The sequence below is a fragment of the Vombatus ursinus genome, unplaced genomic scaffold, assembly GCF_900497805.2.
Source record: "Vombatus ursinus unplaced genomic scaffold, bare-nosed wombat genome assembly UNPS02009994.1, whole genome shotgun sequence".
NCBI classification, from domain to species: domain Eukaryota; kingdom Metazoa; phylum Chordata; class Mammalia; order Diprotodontia; family Vombatidae; genus Vombatus; species Vombatus ursinus.
Window position 1 is genome coordinate 1026564 of NW_020949772.1, and position 17315 is coordinate 1043878.

The 17315-nt window shown below is 40.1% G+C and overlaps 1 protein-coding gene across 1 annotated transcript in view; it reads left to right on the forward strand.

Moving 5' to 3' along the window:
* Positions 1–17315, forward strand: part of TMEM132D (transmembrane protein 132D) — an 881229-nt gene that overhangs the window by 847790 nt on the left and 16124 nt on the right. The window contains exon 6 of the mRNA XM_027853583.1: positions 14939–15144. Within this exon, the coding sequence (XP_027709384.1) occupies positions 14939–15144 (206 nt within the window). The remainder of the gene's footprint in view (positions 1–14938; positions 15145–17315) is intronic.

Here is a 17315-nt window from a genome sequence, read left to right on the forward strand (position 1 = left end):
AGTAGTAGTAGTAGTAGTAGTAGTAGTAGTAGTAGTAGTAGTAGTAGCAGCAATAGTACCAGTAGTACCAGTAGTACCAGTAGTAGTAATACCATACAGATGATTCTTGGTCAAGTTCAGGGCAGACTAGATGGCCTCTCAGGTCCCTCCTAACTCTGAGAATTTGTGAAGAAGATGAAGAAGATGAAGATGAAAGAGGAGGAGGAGAAGATGAAGATGATGATGAAGAAGAGGCATTTAGAGTGCTTTTAAGGTTTGCAAAGAATCTTACACATTTATCTCTTTTGATCCTGTCAGTAACAGTGTGAGGTAAGTGTTGTTATTCTCATTGTACAGTTGGAGAAAATGAGACTCAGAGTAGTTATGTGACTTGCCCAGTGTCACACAGCTACTAAGTGTTTGAGCCAGCATTTGAATTCAGGTCTTCCTGACTTCAATCCCAGCTGACTTAAAGGGTTCGCTCCCTTCTAAGTAGCTTAATTTTGCACTTTCTTCCCTTCAATTCCATCAACGTTTATTTACTTGTCCAGAGTGAAAGTGGATTTCAAATAGTACAATATATCACTGCAGAATGGGGCCATGGGCTTCTTTTAAATAATGCCTTCTGCCAGGTAGGAGGCAAGTGGAAAGGACAGAATTTCAAATTTGGCCGATCTGTCTTTAAAAAGAAGAAAGAAAAATAAAATACGAGCCACATAAAGTGTACCACAAAATCTGGTGATATTTAAATAAGATTTAAATTCATTCTGCATTTAAACAGAAAAGTGGGAAGTGGTATTAAATTCACATAAATGCAGGATTATGCCGACCAGAGTCGGAAATATTAAGTGTGCCCACGTAACAGAAGAAAGAGGATGGCAGGTAACGGGTTCAGAAGAGAGCTCTGAGTTTTAATAGATTGTTTTCCTCTAAACCATCAGCATTGTAAAGTGGTGGTTAATAAATTATTTGACATGTCCATTTATTCATATTTTAACTAAAAGTAATGAACAAGCTTTATCAGTTTACCTAGGGAGCCAGTGCTCCTCTGAAGAAGGGGGTTACTTTGTCATTACCCGGGAACGGGACAGAGATGAAAACAGGCATTAGGGGACATGGGAAGCAGCGATCTGCTTCTTTTGGTTCCTGGGGCTCTATCTAATTTTGTTAGCATCTTTTTTCCCCCACTTTTTTTAAGCAATTCGGATTAAGCAACTTGGCCGGGGCACACAGCTAGTAAATTTCTGAGGCCAGATTTGAACTCAGGTCCTCCTGACTCCAGGGCCAGTACTCTATCCATTATGCCACCCAGTTATCCAATGTTCACTTTCTACATTAGAATGTAAACTCCTTGAGGGCAGGAACATTTTTACTTTTACTTTTGTATCTCTAGAATTTAGTGCAGTGTCTGGCACAGAGTGAGATCATAGATCTAGTCTGAGATCTAGATCTCAGAGGCTCTCTAGCTTAACTCTCTCAATTTAGAGGAAAGTGAATTCCAGAAGTGACTTCCCAAAAGTCACAAAGGGAGAATTTCATTCCATTCATAGGTCACAGAGGATGAATAAAGAACTGGAAAGGACCTCAGAAACCAAATAATTCTTTCATTTTACAGATGAGGAAACTGAGGCTGAGGGAGGAGAAGTGACTAACCCAAGGTCACATAGAGAATAAGCATGAGGATGGGGGAGTGGAAGCAAGGATTTGAACTCCAGTGACACTGCTTCTTAATAGCTATAGTTTATATTTTCTTTAAGATTTGCAAACAACTTTACAAATATAATCTCATTTTATCCTCACAGCACCAAGAGGTAGGTGCTATTATTATCCCCATTTTACACAGAAAAAAACTGAGACAGATAGAAGTTAATAGACCTGCCCAGGGTCAAACAGCCAGTAAGTAGCTAAGACCAGATTTGAACTCAGGTCTTCCTGATTCCAAATCTAACATTTTTTCCACTACACCACCTAGATATCAATTAAAAAATATATCTTTGGATGTTACCTAAGATTTAATTGTATATCTAAAGAGAGACAGCATGTGAGAAATGGAATAGCCCTAAATTTGGAATCAGGCAATCCTGGCTGGGAACCTACCTGGGTCTCACATTTCTTAAGTGGGTGTGCCTAGGCAAGTGCCTTTCCTTTTCTTTCCTTGTTGTTGAGTCATTCAGTCCTGTTTGACTCTTTGTGACCTCATGGACACTATTGCCCTTCTATCCATCACTATCTCCTAAAGTCTTTCCAAGCTCATGTTCATTGTATCCATGACAATATTTATCCTCTGCCAGCCCCTTTTCATTTTGCCTTCAATCTTTCTCAGCATCAAGGTCTTTTCTAATAAATCCTTCTTCTCATTCTGTGGCCAAAGTATTTAAGCTTCAGCTTCAGTATTTGACCTTCCAACTGATAGCCTGAATTAATTTCTTTAAGCATTGACTGATTCGAGCTCCTTGCTGTCCAAGGGACTCTCAAAAGTCTTCTCTAGCACCACAATTCAAAAGCATTGATTCTGTGGCACTCAGCTTTCCTTATAGTCCACCTCTCACAGTCATCCATTGATACTGGAAAAACCATGGCTCTGACTATACAGCCTTTTGTCAGCAGGATGATGTTTCCTCTTTTTAGTATACTATCCAGATTTGCCATAGTTCTCCAGTCTATTCATCTGTAAATTGAGGATAGTCGTATACATTCCACCTAACTAATGGGGCTGTTGTGAGGAAAGTATTTTGTAAATCTTAAAGTACTGTCAAGCTCTTGTATTACATCTTCTCTTAAGTCATTAGATTGTCAGTTCCACAAAGTCGGGGACCAGTCTTTGCATCCCCCAAATAACCCAGTAGTGCCTTGCAGAAAGTAAAAAGAGCATCTCTGTAGGACTACCATGTTTATATGGCTTTGGGACCGGGTGATTCTATCTGTTTTGGGAGGTCATGAGTGAACACTCAAATATCTCTGAAGCATGAGGTTCTGAAGAGCAAGGGGTCTTCACTTAAATGTTGAAATATCATCTCCCTGGGGGAAAATATATACCTAACACACTTTAAAGTTTAATCTGCATTATTATTAACATTTTATCCATTCCTTTCTTAAGCCTAGATGACCAACAAAACAATATGTCAAGTCCTGATTTGTAGCATTTGCCAATTCCAAGGTGTCGATGCTCATAATGAACATTTAACAATCAGCTCTTACTAGCTGATTCCGGTATAACCCCATGAAGGAGAAAGTAGAGGAAGGAAATAGCTTCTGGTTGCCCAACTGGGGAGATTCCCTTTATGTATCACTGTCATGTGTAAACATTTTAGTTTTCCTTTCTTTCCTCTAGAGGCAATATGGAGCAGTAAAAGGAATATTGGATATGACACAAGGAAACCTTAATTAGAATTCCCACTCTGTCGTTTCCCATTGGTACGGCCTTTGGTAAATTAATTTCTCTGTTTTCTCACTGGTAAAACAAGAGAGTTGAACTAGCTGACCTCAAAGGTACATTCGAACTCTAAATCTGCTGTTCTATGATCCTGAAAAAGCAGCCTTTGAAACATTGATGTAGCCACTCTGTTGTAGGCATCAAGTGTTTTCCTCATTTTTGGTGATCTAAGACTTATGAATCGATATGGTCTCATCCTACATACCCTGGCTGGGTCTAGAAACCATCCAGTCCTCCACATATCAAAATCAGACATCTGCTCTGTAACCATCCCTGAAAAGTAACCGAGCAAGCCCTGATTGAAGAGTTGAAGAACGTTAGTATCTTCACCTAATCCTCTCTTAATATAGCTTGAAATAACATTGGTCTTTCAGGCTTCCATGGCTCACTGTCAACTAATGTTGAGCTCGCCTTCCACTTAAACCCCCACATCTTTGTCAGATGAGACGCTATCACCATTACTGCTGTATATAAACAGGATTATGGGAATCTTCTCCACTGCCCAATCTCAAGCATGCCCACATTTGTAGTAAATTAAGCCATGGATAGACAATGATTTCTATAACTTAAAATTTAGCCAGGCTGCTCTTGGTTTTAGGATGTGCAGTTACTGCTACATGAGTCAGTATAGTAGGAGCTGAGGAGACAGTGGGATGAGTGATGACTGCATGAGGCAAACCAAAGTGTTTTCTTAAAAAATTAAGCTTTGGGGGCAGCTAGATGGTGCAATGGATAGAGCACCGGCCCTGAAGCCAGGAGAACCTGAGTTCAAATGCGGCCTCAGACCAAAGACTTGACATTTACTATCTTTGTGACCCTGGGCAAGTCACTTAACCCCAATTGACTAAAAAAAAAATTAAGCTGTGAAGATTTTGTAGAGGAGTAGAGAGGATCTACTTTGGGTAATATGAATGATTAACGCCAAAGGATTTCAACAGATCAGAAACATAGTGTCATGTTGTAAAGCTATGGGAGACTGCCAAGCACAGAATGAGAAGGTGAGACCCTATCCCCCAAATCTCTCCCCCTCCCCCATAAGTCTTCAAGGTTAGTAATGCACCTGGCTTCATCATGATGAATCCCATGTGTTAGAGACAGCTGTCCAGGATGTCAGTAAGAGCTGGGTTCAAATCCAACTGGTGACACTAGTTGGGCAATCTTGGGCAAGTGACATAACCTCTGTGTGCCTCAGGAAACTCCCTAGAGCATAGCTAATGAGTGCAAGATTGAGTGCCATCTGTGTTTGTGAAGTATTTCCTGTACTGAGAGTTCTCCAAGCTGATGGGCTCATATTTCTTTCACATATGTGGGTTGTTATTCAATCATTTCAGGCATGTCTGACTCTCTGTGATCCCATTTGGGGTTTCCTTGGCAAAGATAATGGGGTAGTTTGCCATTTCCTTCTACAGATAATTTTACAGATGAGGAAACTGAGGCAAACTGGGTTAAGTGACTTGCCTTGGGTCACACAGGTAGGAAGTGTCTGAGCCCAGATTTGAACTCAGGAAAGCAAGTCTTCCTGATTCCAGACCCAGTGCTTTGTCTACTGTGCCATACGTATGTATCTATGTATGTATCTATGTCTCTGTGTGTGTATGTATATGTGTGTACATGTGCATATGTGCATATGTATGCATATATATACATGCACATGCATATATATATACATATATGTGGGTGTGTATGTGGGTATACAGAGCATTTTAAAGGTTACAGAGAGCTTATATTCATCACTTGCTAGTGCTAACCCCTATGAAGTTACCTTGTCAAGAAAAAGAAAGAGATATATATTAAATATTTAATATATGACATTATTTATATAGATATATATTTTATATATAAAGTATTTATATTACATATACTTCTATTTATGTAGATAATATATTTTACATATAAATTATATATTTTATGTATCTATTTATTTTATGTTATATATTTATCATATATACACATACATTTGTATGTAGGACTGTGCTGATAATGTTTAACAACTGACTCTCCAAAAGCAAAAAAATGCAAGCATGACACACTTTTAAGTTTAATCTGCATTATTAACATTTTCTCCATCACTTCTTTAAGTCTATGCAATCAACAAAACAATAAATCAAGCTCTTATTTATAGCATTTGCCAATTTCCAAGGTGTAAATACTTACATTAAAAATTTAGCAACCAGTTCTCAGGAGAATCTGGCTCCAGCATACTCCTGCTTTTACATGTTGCCTCCCACAATAGAATGTAAGCTCCTTGAAGGCAATGATTATTCTGTTTTTTGTCTTTGTATCCCCCAGAAAATAGCACAGTGCTGGTAGATAATAAATACGTGATGCCTGACTGACTGATCCTCATAAAAATTTTTAGAGGGGTATAATTATTACTAGTGTTAGGGACTGAACCTAGGATTTCTTTGGCCTAGGGAACGCCCTGGAGAGATGATCCTCTCTACCAATGCAGATCAGTAGCTGTTCTGCAAATTATAGTCTTAGAGAACTACCAGGGCATTGAGGAAAACAAGTTCAAATCTCACCTCAGACACTTACTAGTTGTGTCAATCTGGGCAAGTCATTTAACTTCTGTTTGCCTCAGTTTCCCCATCTGTAAAATGGGAGTAATCATAGACCCTACCTCCTAGGGTTGTTTTGAGAATCAAATGAGATAATATTTTTATAGTGCTTTGCAAACCTTAAGGCACTTTATAGTGCTATCATCATCCTCACCATCATCATCATCATCATCACCATCATCATCACCATCATCATTATCATCATCATCATCAGTGATTTGCCCAGAATTACACAGTCAGTATGTGTCAGAGGTAGGTCTTGAACCCAGGTCTCCTCTCCTTCATTCCTCTCTGTGCTCAACTCCTAATTCTATAGACTTACTTTCTTCACAACAACCTTCTCACCCTGGAAAATCCATACACCCCTGAAGCACCTTCCCTCGATAAAACAGTTCTTCTCAGAACTTCTGGAAGTGCCCAGGTCAGATATGTCCCCACTTTCATTCCTCTCCAGACTGCTCCTGACTCTCTGGACTCCTTTCTCTCCTATCTGATATTTTTCCTGCCCTTCGACTTGCCCTTTCTTTATATGTTATCTTCTTCCTTTAGAAGGTAAGTTCCTTGAAGGCAGGCTATCTTTCTTTTTGCTTATATTTCTATTCTCTACTCTTAGCAGAGGACAGCTAGGTGGTACGGTGGATAAAGTGCCATGCCTGGAGTCAGAAGGACTCCTCTTCCTGAGTTCAGATCTGGCTTCAGACACTTACTAGCTGTGTGTCCCTGGGTAAGTCATTTAACCTTGTTTGCCTCAGTTTCTTCATCTGTAAAATGAGCCAGAGAAGGAAATAGCAAACCACTTCAGTATATTTGCCAAGAAAATCCCAAATGGGGTCACGAAGAGTGGACTTGACTGAAAATGACCGAACAACAAATTCTTAGAATGAGGTCAAGGCATAACACAGATGCTTGCTGACTTCTGGTTGACTTCCTGGCTTCAAGGTGGGCTCTACCCATTAAACCACACTACCTGTCACTGCTATTATCACACTTAACAAAGGAAGAAACTGAAGCTCTCAGGGGTTAAATAACTTATCTGTGGCCCAAGTAAGTGCCAGGGATGGGGCTTGAGGCCAGGAGCTATGGCTCAAGGCTCATGTCCTAAAATTCGAATAAGTGCTCACGTTTCTATGGAACTTTAAGGTTTTTCAAAGTCTTTTTCTCACAACCCCCTTTGTGAGATTGATAGCATGTGTCTTTTTCTCTCCATTTTACAGATGAGTACATCAAGGCTGAAAGACTTGGCCATGGTCAGGTAGCTGGGAACTTTCAGAGGAGGGATTCAACCTCAGCCCTTCTGAGTCTGATTCCATTTGTTCTTTCTACTGTTCCCCAGTCTCTACAGAAGTCTTTCTACACTAGCTGTACTCACTTCAGATTACTCCTTTAAAAGCAACCCCTCAGAGCTCTTGGACTCAATTTGTATTGAATAAGCCATCCATTTGCCTTTAGTGCTCTGTTAGTGTTCTTAGATGGTAGGGGTATGTGTGTGTGTGTGTGTGTGTGTGTGTGTGTGCGTGTGTTTATATTCTCTCTCTATGTCAGAAACACCACCAGGAATTTTGCACCCTGAGGGTAGAATCATTATTATTGTTGTTGTTCTTTGTCCCTTGTTCCTGAGGAGGACCGTGACATCAGGAAGGTGACGCCATGTCATGCAAGTGAATTAAATTTAAGTGATGGAGGGCTGTGCAAAATCACCAGCCTCACTCTGTCCTCTGGAGCCATCTGAGTCCAATGGCAAGATAGAGATCAGGACAACTGGAAATGGCCCCCACCAGGGGCAGAATCAATTAATTGAGAATGATAGGGAGTTGAACAGAGCAAAACTGTCATAGATGACAATCTTATGGCATATTCCATCCATTTGGGAAAGGGGAGCAGTCCTTTGCTCCTTTGGGATTTGGGGAGAGAAATGGACCCCCAAATAAGGGCACAGGCAATAGGCTCCTGAGTGGTAGCCCAGAGCCAGGCAAAAGTGAGTTCACACCAGGAATCATGGACTTTTGGAAAAAAAAAGATGGTGTCCAGGCTGCCACAGGAAAGAAATGCCTGGTCCCCTGGAAATTTTTTTACCATAATGCAAAGTCCAAGTTGTCCTGGGTATTCAAGTGGATTGAGCACTGGTCCTGGAGTGAGGAAGATCTAAATCCATTTCTGACCTCAGACTCTTACTATTTGTGGTAATCCATGCAAGTCACCTGCAGCCTCCTCACCCTAGAGGCTCACTCTGCCCCTATGGCCCTTTCTCTGATTGGTCAGATTCTTAAGGAAAGTGCCCAGCATAGTCATATCCTCATTCTCCTCAAGGCTTCACTCCTGACTCTATGAACTTTTCCCACCAAACTCCCATGTAAGTATCTTCTCTTTCCTCCCCACTCCTCACTTTTCAGTTTTCTTTTATGTCTTGCCTTCCCGAATTAGAATGGAAGCTCCTTGAGAGCAGGGACTATGTTTCTTTTTTATTTTAGTTGTATTTCCAGAATTTAGTACAGTGTCTAGCACATAGTAAGCCCCAAATAGTGCTTGTTTACTTCACTTAACTTCTATCAGGCTCAGTTTTCTCATTCTGTAAAATAGGGATTTGAGTATCTACTAGGGTTGTTGTGAAGATAAAATGAATTAATATTTGTAAATACTTCCCAAATCTTAAAGTACTATGTTAATGTGAACCATTATAGTTATTATTTACCTGCCCTAGTTGCAGTTCTGCTCCAATTAGACAGAAAGTGCCTTAAGGTAGGGACTATCTATAAGTTTCTCCAGTATTCTTTTCCCCAAGTTATGCACAAGCCAATTCTTAACTCTTAGGAACAACCATATGTTTCTACTTCACTTTTCCCTTAATCACTAAGAAAGATTGGCCCCATTTCATTTGCTCTTATTACTAAATAACAAATCTGGATTAGCTGAGATAATATGTCTAATAAGAGTCATATAATTTCTGGGCCCAAGGGCTTAAGTTTTGCCTCATGTCGAGGGTGTCCCCAAAAGAGTGGAGTAGAAAGAGAATTAATATAAAATATGAATCAGAAATGAGGCAGAAACTCATTTCCTTTCCACAAAAGAAATGCTGAGGGACAAAAAAGACTCACAGCATGCATTGACAAGTCTTAAGCAATCAGCGCTATAATTCCTTTCAAAATCTACTGGGAGGTTGAGTCATAAGTACCAGGAAATGAAGCAATTTGTGGGACTACTGAATAGGCATCCCACATTTCACCTTGGCTTGGCCCTGTTCCCCTCACAGCAGTTCTCTTCTGGCAAGCCTAGCTAGGGATTGAGTTCATCTTCCTGGTGGTAGTCACCTTCTCCAAGAAATACTAGAAGAGTTGTCAGGATCTTTCCTCCATACCACCATTCAGCACTGACTAAAGGACCCAGAATCACCAAAACTCTTGAACTTGCAAGGGGGACTCCAAAGCTGGACATGTCCATCTGAGGAATTAGGCTCATTCACCTAAGATCAGGCAACAGAGAAAAGACATCCCAAAATCCAGAATCAGGATGACTCAGGCAGAACACGGGCTTTAGCGGCCATGCGCGTATGGCCATATGGTTGCCAGAGCAGCAGATAAGTTAAATTGCCTTTCTCTCACTCATCAAAAGAAGCAGCTTGACCCACAGTCAAGAAAAGAAGAAGAAAAGAGAACCAGAGGGAAGATACTCCCCCTTTTGAATGCTACTGTGTCATCAGCCCTGCCTGCTCAGTGGCCAATAAGAGGGTTATTTTGTCATCTCCAAGGCAGATGAGCGCTTAGTTACACATGACTGATGGGAAGCAGCCAGGCGAGAAATTTTTCATTCTAAAAGCACCCAGGTTCTGAGCCAGCACACCTGGCCAGAATTAAAAAGAACAGCTTTGCAACATGACCTTTTCAAACCCCAGTTAAAAACGCAAGGTGTTTTGTAGTCTTTAAAGGGGTATCAAAATGCCGTCCTCATCGTCACCATCGTCTTTATCTTCACCATCACCATCACCATCATCAAAAAACCATCAAGTAAGCTAAATACTAATAGAGTTTTAAAATTATATCATGCTTTATGCCTCTTCACCGTTTTTATCCAATAATGGAATTTTCTTACTCCTTACCTAAGGAAATGGTCATGCACTCTTATTTGTTGAAAGGCACTATTTTGTGATAAAAGATCACTGGACTTGGAGCAAGAGATCTGGATTTGAATCCCTCCTCTCTCACATGCTAGCATCATGGCTTTAGGCAAGTCACTTTTCCTCAATGAGCCTCAGTTTTCTCAGTCATAAAATGGAGGAGAATAATTCCTACCCTCCCTATATCTCATAGAACAACATATAGGCATATGCATTTTGTAAACTCTCCAGGACTAACCATGACAAGGAAGCAGGGCATTGTGGCTAAAGATCTGGGGCCTCAATGCCTGGAAATGTAGGCTCAAGTCCTACCTGTGACACACATTGGCTGTGTGACCTTGGGCAAATTACTTAACCTCTCATTGCTCTAGGCAACTCTATTAAGATTCTAAGGTGCAAACTTGCATTAACAGGGGAATTTCCTCTAGCAGTGAAATAACAAATCCAGTCCCTATGCTATCCTTAAGGCACAAAACAAAACAAAACAAAAAAGAGATTAGTTGGTCTGGGTCCACACATGTGAAACTTTGAGGAAGAAGGATGTGAAGAAATGAATTTACTGAAGCAGCCGGTTTTCCTGGACATTGGTTATTATCTAGTGGCTTGTCCAGATTCCAGCTTGGCCATTGGCTGTTAGTTTGAAGCAGGTTTGTTTGGGTGGACACAGCCTGAATTGGAAGGAAGAGAAAGAATTAAGCAAATTCAACTGAACATTTATTAAGCATTTTCTCTATTCCAGCGGCAGCTAGGTGGCACAGTGCCTAGAACACCAGGACTGGAGTCAGGAAAACACCAATTCAAATCCAGCCTCAGATACTTACTAGCTGTGTGACCCTGGGCAAGTCACTGAACACTGTTTGCCTCAGTTTCCTCATCTGTCAAATGAGCTGGAGAAGGAAATAACAAACCACTCCAGTATCTTTACCAAGAAAACCCCAAAAGGGATCATGGAGAGTTGGGCCCAACTGAAAAAATGACTAACCAACAGAAAGGTTCCCAGGCACTCTGCTAGTTACTAAAGATTCAAAGAGAAAAAGGAGACGATCTCTTCCTTCAAGGCATTTACATTCTCCTAGAGATTTTCAAGTATGGAAGATCCAAGTACATAAGCAAATACAAAATACACATGAAAAAATTGCAAGAGGGACAGAGGACCTGAGGAAAGGCCTCATGTTGTATGTTGTTGGTGGCACCTAAATAACGCTTCAGAATCTGTAGCAGGGAGAAATCTAGCTGTGCACTGACATGGAGCCAACCCTTCTGAGCTTGTTTCATTAAGTTTTTCAATCAGGCTTAAGTACTTTTTCTTTTGGCAGATATTTTAAGACTACAAACATCTCAAACTGATAAATGGATCTATGTCTGAAATATTATTATTATTTCTCTTTTTTTAATTATTGATTTTTCCTCTGTGTATTAAGCTACAAAACATTGCCTCCTGTTTCTTTTTTACTGGCGCTGCCTCAGCTCAAGAGAGCAGCCTTCCATGGAATTGCTTCCCATAACATCTGAAACTAGTTATTTCTACCTTGTTTTTTTTCAAGCTCTCCCAAAGGCTGAGTAGCAATTTTGGTCTTGGAAATGGCCACGAGCAAAAGGTGTTGACGTAGCCTGATACTCAGAGGTCCAAGGCAAGAGGGAGTGAGGAAAGACTTTTGACAGCAGAAAATCAGAAACACACTCGTCTTCCAGTTGAAAACCAGAGGGGCAATGGAGAAACCATGGCAGCCTTCTTGGCATTTGACTGGTCTTGCTAAAATGCTCATTCTTGTGTGGGGGGTGGGGTGGGGGGGGAGGTGGCCTAAAAGAAAACAGAACGAGACTAAAGCAGTGTGGTGCTTATGGAAAGTGTGATGGATTAGAGTTGGGGGACCTGGGTTCAAATCCCTTCTTTGCCATTTTCTATCTTGTCACTTTAAGTAATTAACCTTATTTTTTTGCCTAAGTTTGCTCGACTGTAAAATGGGGATAATAATAGCACCTACCTTGTAGGATTGTTGTAAGGATAAAATGAGATAATATTTATAAGGTGTTTAACACAGTGCTTACCATATAGTAGGTGCTACATAAATGTTAGCTATTGATGATGATGATAATGACGATGATGATGGTGGTGGTCCTTGATTTTTAAATACCAAACAGAAGTTTGGTTGGTTTGGGTGTTTTGGGTTTTTTTTCATCTAAAGGTGATAAGGAGCCATTGAGGCTCCTTGAACAGAGTAGTAACTAACTCTTCACATAGGAAAGACTAAAGGGATGAAAAATGTCTATGGTCAGTTCTGAATGTGAGTTATGGAATACCACTATCTCTGAGAAATTGAAAATGAGTGTTAGCTATGTGACCTGGGTAAGTCATTTAATCCTGTTTGCCTCAGTTTCCTCATCTGTAAAATGAGCTAGAGAAGGAAATGGCAAATCACTCCAATATCTTTGCCAAGAAAAGCCCAGAGGGGGTCATGATGAGTCAGACGTGACTGAAACAAATGAATAACAAGATCTCTTAGAACAAAGGTGTCAAATTCACAGCCCCCAGTATGCAAACCATATTAAAATGTAATTGGGAAATTATTAACAAAATAAATAAAAAGACAGTAGAACATAGATAATGCTAATTTGTCATTTCTAAGGCAAAATTCACTGCTGGGATCCATTTCTATTTGAGATTGACACCTCTGATCTAGCGGTATCAGCGGAGAAGTTTGAATAGGCAGTAGAAACTTTAACTTTACAACAAGGAGTTATAAAGAAGTAGTGGAGTGATGGTTGGCATAAAGAAAGTACGATCAAAATAACATGAGTTGACCATATGTAAGGGTTAACCCATGAATAGCCTGTATGGGCGACCAGTATCCTCATGATATGAAGACAAAGCAAGGTCAGCCCTTGTCATATTGCCCATTGCCTACAGCATATTTATGCATGCATAAGAGTCTAACATGATGGGCAGCCATGAATGGGTTGCAATCTGCCTGTTGGAGTGAAAGCTCATATTCATGAGATCAGATTCATTCATGTAAATACTGGGTACTAGGGATACAATGAAAAATAACTCACTTTCCTTGACAAGCTTAATACTTTGATACATCTCTCTAGATCTTTCCTATGTCTCCATCACACTCCACTGTTCTTATTTTCTGCTGGTATTTCTATTTCCAGCATTTGTCACAGTATTTGGCATATAGTAAGTACTTTATAATGAATTGTTGACCCTTCCTTGTATTATTTGTTGGTGTTGTTCAGTCATTTCAGTTGTGTCTGACTCTTCATGATCCCCTTTGGGGTTTTCTTGGCAGAGATACTGGAGTGGTTTGCCATTTTCTTCCCCAGCTCTTTGTACATATGAGGAACTGAGGCAAAGAGAGTTGAGTGACTTGATCAAGTACATGTATCCAGTAAGTGTCTGAGGCCAAATTTGAACTCATTTCTCCCTGACTCTAGGCCTGGCTTTCTACCCACTATGGCACCACCTCGCTGCCCTGCCTCCTTTCATTATAGCATGTTTTATATCCTGCTGCAACCTCAAATAGAGTGTAAGCTCCTTGAAGGGAGGGGCTATGTAATTTTTATCCTTGCATTGCAGGTACCAAGTACCTACTAGGTCCATTAAGAATATATTTTCGTGGAGCAGCTAAGTGGCACAGTGGATAGGGCACTGGCTCTGGAGTCAGGAGGACCTGAGTTCAAATCCAGCCTTAGACCCTTGACACTTACTAGCTGTGTGACCCTGGGCAAGTCACTTAACCCTGATTGCCTCACCAGAAAAAAAAGAATACATATTTTACCTGGAAAGACTTGTATAGACTGATGATGAGTGAAATGATCAGAACCAGGAGAATACTGCACACAGTAACACCCACCTTGTTCGCTGACTAACTTTGATAGACTTCGCTCTTCTCAGCAATGCAAGGATCTAAGACATCTCCAAAAGTCTCATGATGAAAAATGCTATCCTCATCCAGAGAAAGAACTATGGAGTTTGAATGCAGATTGAAGCATACTATTTGCTCTCTTTTTTCTTCTGTTTTGTTTTGTTTCCTCTTTCTGGTGGTTCCTCCTGTTGGTTCTAATTCTTTCTTACAATTAATGTGAAAATACGTTTAATAGGAATGTATTTGGAAAGCCTATATCAGATTGCATGTCGTCTCGGGGAGGGCGAAGAGGAGATGGGGGAGAAAATTTGAAACTCAGAAGCTTATGGAAGTGAATGTTGAAAACTAAAAATAAATTAATAAAAAACAATTTTAAAAAGAACATATTTTTGGAATTAATTTGAATTGTTATCACTGGATGGCAGATATGGATGGACATTACACAATTAGGTGTCACTGCTCCATGTCATATGAAATGATCACTGAGAGACAACAGATGAGTGGTCCAAAATAATTCTGTGTAGGCTGAGTCTGTAAAGGCTAAGGGTAAAAAATATATAGAAAGATGGGGTTAATTTGATGAAGGAATTCTGAAGGAAATGTCCCAGTAGAATGTAAACTTCTTGAGGGCAGAGATTGATTTTCATTTTGGTTTTATATCCTCAGCTCCTCAGCACCCAGCACACTGAATATTGGGCAGAGGTGTGTCAATAATTATCTCTCCAAAAAAATTGTATGCATTACTTTTACTTTTAAATTTAATCTGCATTATTGTCATTTTCCATCATTTCTTAAGTCCACAAATCAATGAAACCATAAACCAAGTCAAGATTTATAAGATTTGCTGATTTAGTACCTACTATGTGTGCTAAGGTGTGCCAGGTGATGAAGATACAAAGATGAAAATAGAATGGCCTTGCCTTCAAAGGGCTTACATTCTATATTTCCATGAAGTCTCATTGCTTGCTTTCCCTTCCCTTTGTTTCAGGTGTCTGACAGATGTGACTACGTCTTTGTCAATGGAAAGGAAATGAAAGGCAAAGTGAACGTTGCAGTGAAGTTCACCTACCAGCACCTGAGCAGCCCCCTGGAGATGACTGTGTGGGTGCCCCGGCTCCCACTCCAGATTGAGGTCTCTGACACAGAACTCAACCAGATCAAGGGCTGGAGGGTGCCCATTGTCTCAAATAAGAGGTAAGTTTTATCAGACTGTACCCCTGCCGTACACACACAAACACACACACACACACACACACACACACACATACACACATACACACACACACACACACACCTGATATGGTACAGTGGAAAGAGTGTTGATTTTGTACTCAAAGGCTCTGGATTCAAATCTCAACCACCTCCTGACATAGTAGAGAGAGTCCTAGATTTAAAGTTAAGAAGACCTAGTTTTGAATGCTTCCTCAGGGACTTAACTAGCTATGTGGCCACGGGACAACTGATGAGACAGCCTCTCTGAACCTCAGGCTCATCTTCTGAATGGGAATAATAATACCTGTAGTGACTACACTACAGGGTTTGGTATTTTTTGGAGGCTTTATTGAGATGGTTTTAAAATGCTTTGTAAACTTTAAAGCACCATCTGAATGTCAGTTATTATGATCGTCTGGGTCGCCTTGGGTCAGTTAACGTCTCCTTGCTTCAGTTTCCTCATCTATAAAATAAAGGGATTGGACTAGATGGCATCTCAGGTCCCTTCTCAGTTCCAACTCTGTATTTTCACACATGACACGCAATCTCCCATCTCTGTGCCTTTGTACAGGCTTTCCCTCCTGCCTGGAGTGCATTCCCTCCTCACCTTAGCCCTTTAGAATCCCTAATTTTCCTCAAAGCTCAGTTTAAGTGTGACCTTCTACGTGAGGCCATTTCTCAACCTTCCCCCAACTTTTAGTGCCCCCCAATTACCTTGTATTTATTATGTACATATTTTACTTATATGTGTGCATGTATAGATTGTAAGCTCACTGAGGACAGGAACTGTTTCATTTTTGGTTTTGAACCTCCATCACCTAAAATAGTACCTGACACATGGTAGGTGCCTAATCAATGCTTGTTAATTGAATAGTATGTTGATTACTTGATCCTGTGATCCTATAAGCTGAGTAATTTCTCCAATACTCATTGAATCAGAGACTCTGAGTACAGTCATCTGGTCTTAATACAATTCCATGGAAAAATCAAAATGCCATCATCTATTCACACCAATTAGATAACTTTGAGAGTGCACAATAAGAGAGGGGTGGAATGTAATGAGGGCCACCATCTTAACCATCAAAAACTTTCCACTATAGCAACTAATGGAAAAGGATACCTTACTCTGGTCAATATAAAGAGAATTGTGTAAACCCAATCTCTGCCTTTGAGGAGGTTATCATTGAAAACAGACACTCTAGGATCAAAGTATTTAAGGGGACTTTAGAGGTCATCTAGTCCAACTCCCTCATTTTATAGAGAAGGAAACAAATTCCGAGGCCAGGAGATGAAATGACTTTCCCCAGATCACACAGATAGTAAGTATTAGAATCAGGATGATAACCCATATCTTTAGATTCTAAATTCAGTGTTATTTCTATTACACCTGCTTTCCTAGTGGGGAATGGTGTGTAAAGGACAGAGACAGACACAGGTAACAGAACATTAGCTTTATCTTGACAGCACAAAACATAGAGACTGCCAGATGGCATAGTGGATAGAGCCTTGTGCCTGGAATCAGGAAGATATGAGTTCAAATCCAGCCTCAGCCAATTACTATGTGACCTTGAGCAAGTCACTTAACCTCTGTTTGCCTCAGTTTCCTTGTCTATAAAATGGGTATATAATAATAGTACCTTCTTCCCACAGTTATCGAGGATCAAATGGGATAATCATTGTAAAGTGCTTAGAATAACCTGGCACATAGTAAGTGCTATATAAATGTTTGCTATTGTTATTATTATTATTATTATTCTCTGCAATTTATAGTCTTAGTGAGCTTCCTGGAGCTGAGAGATTGTCCAAGGTTGCAAAGCCAGTATGTGTTAGAGGCAAGACTTGAACCCAAATCTTTCAGGCTCCATCCACTAAATCAAAAAAATTCAAGTGGCTCAATGGGACCAAGGCTTGATTTGTAGTCAAGGAGAAATTGAACTAGCCAAGGGTTCTTAATCTAGGTGCCTATAGAACACATCGCCCTTCCCCCTATGGACGTGAATAGGGAAAAAAATTACATTTTCATTTTCCAACTGATATTTTAAGATTTCCTTCAATTATGAATTAAATTCACTTAAATTCAATTAATTCAATTATGAATTAAAAAAATATTCTGAGGATTCTACAAGTTTAACCAGTCTGCCAAAGAGGTCCAT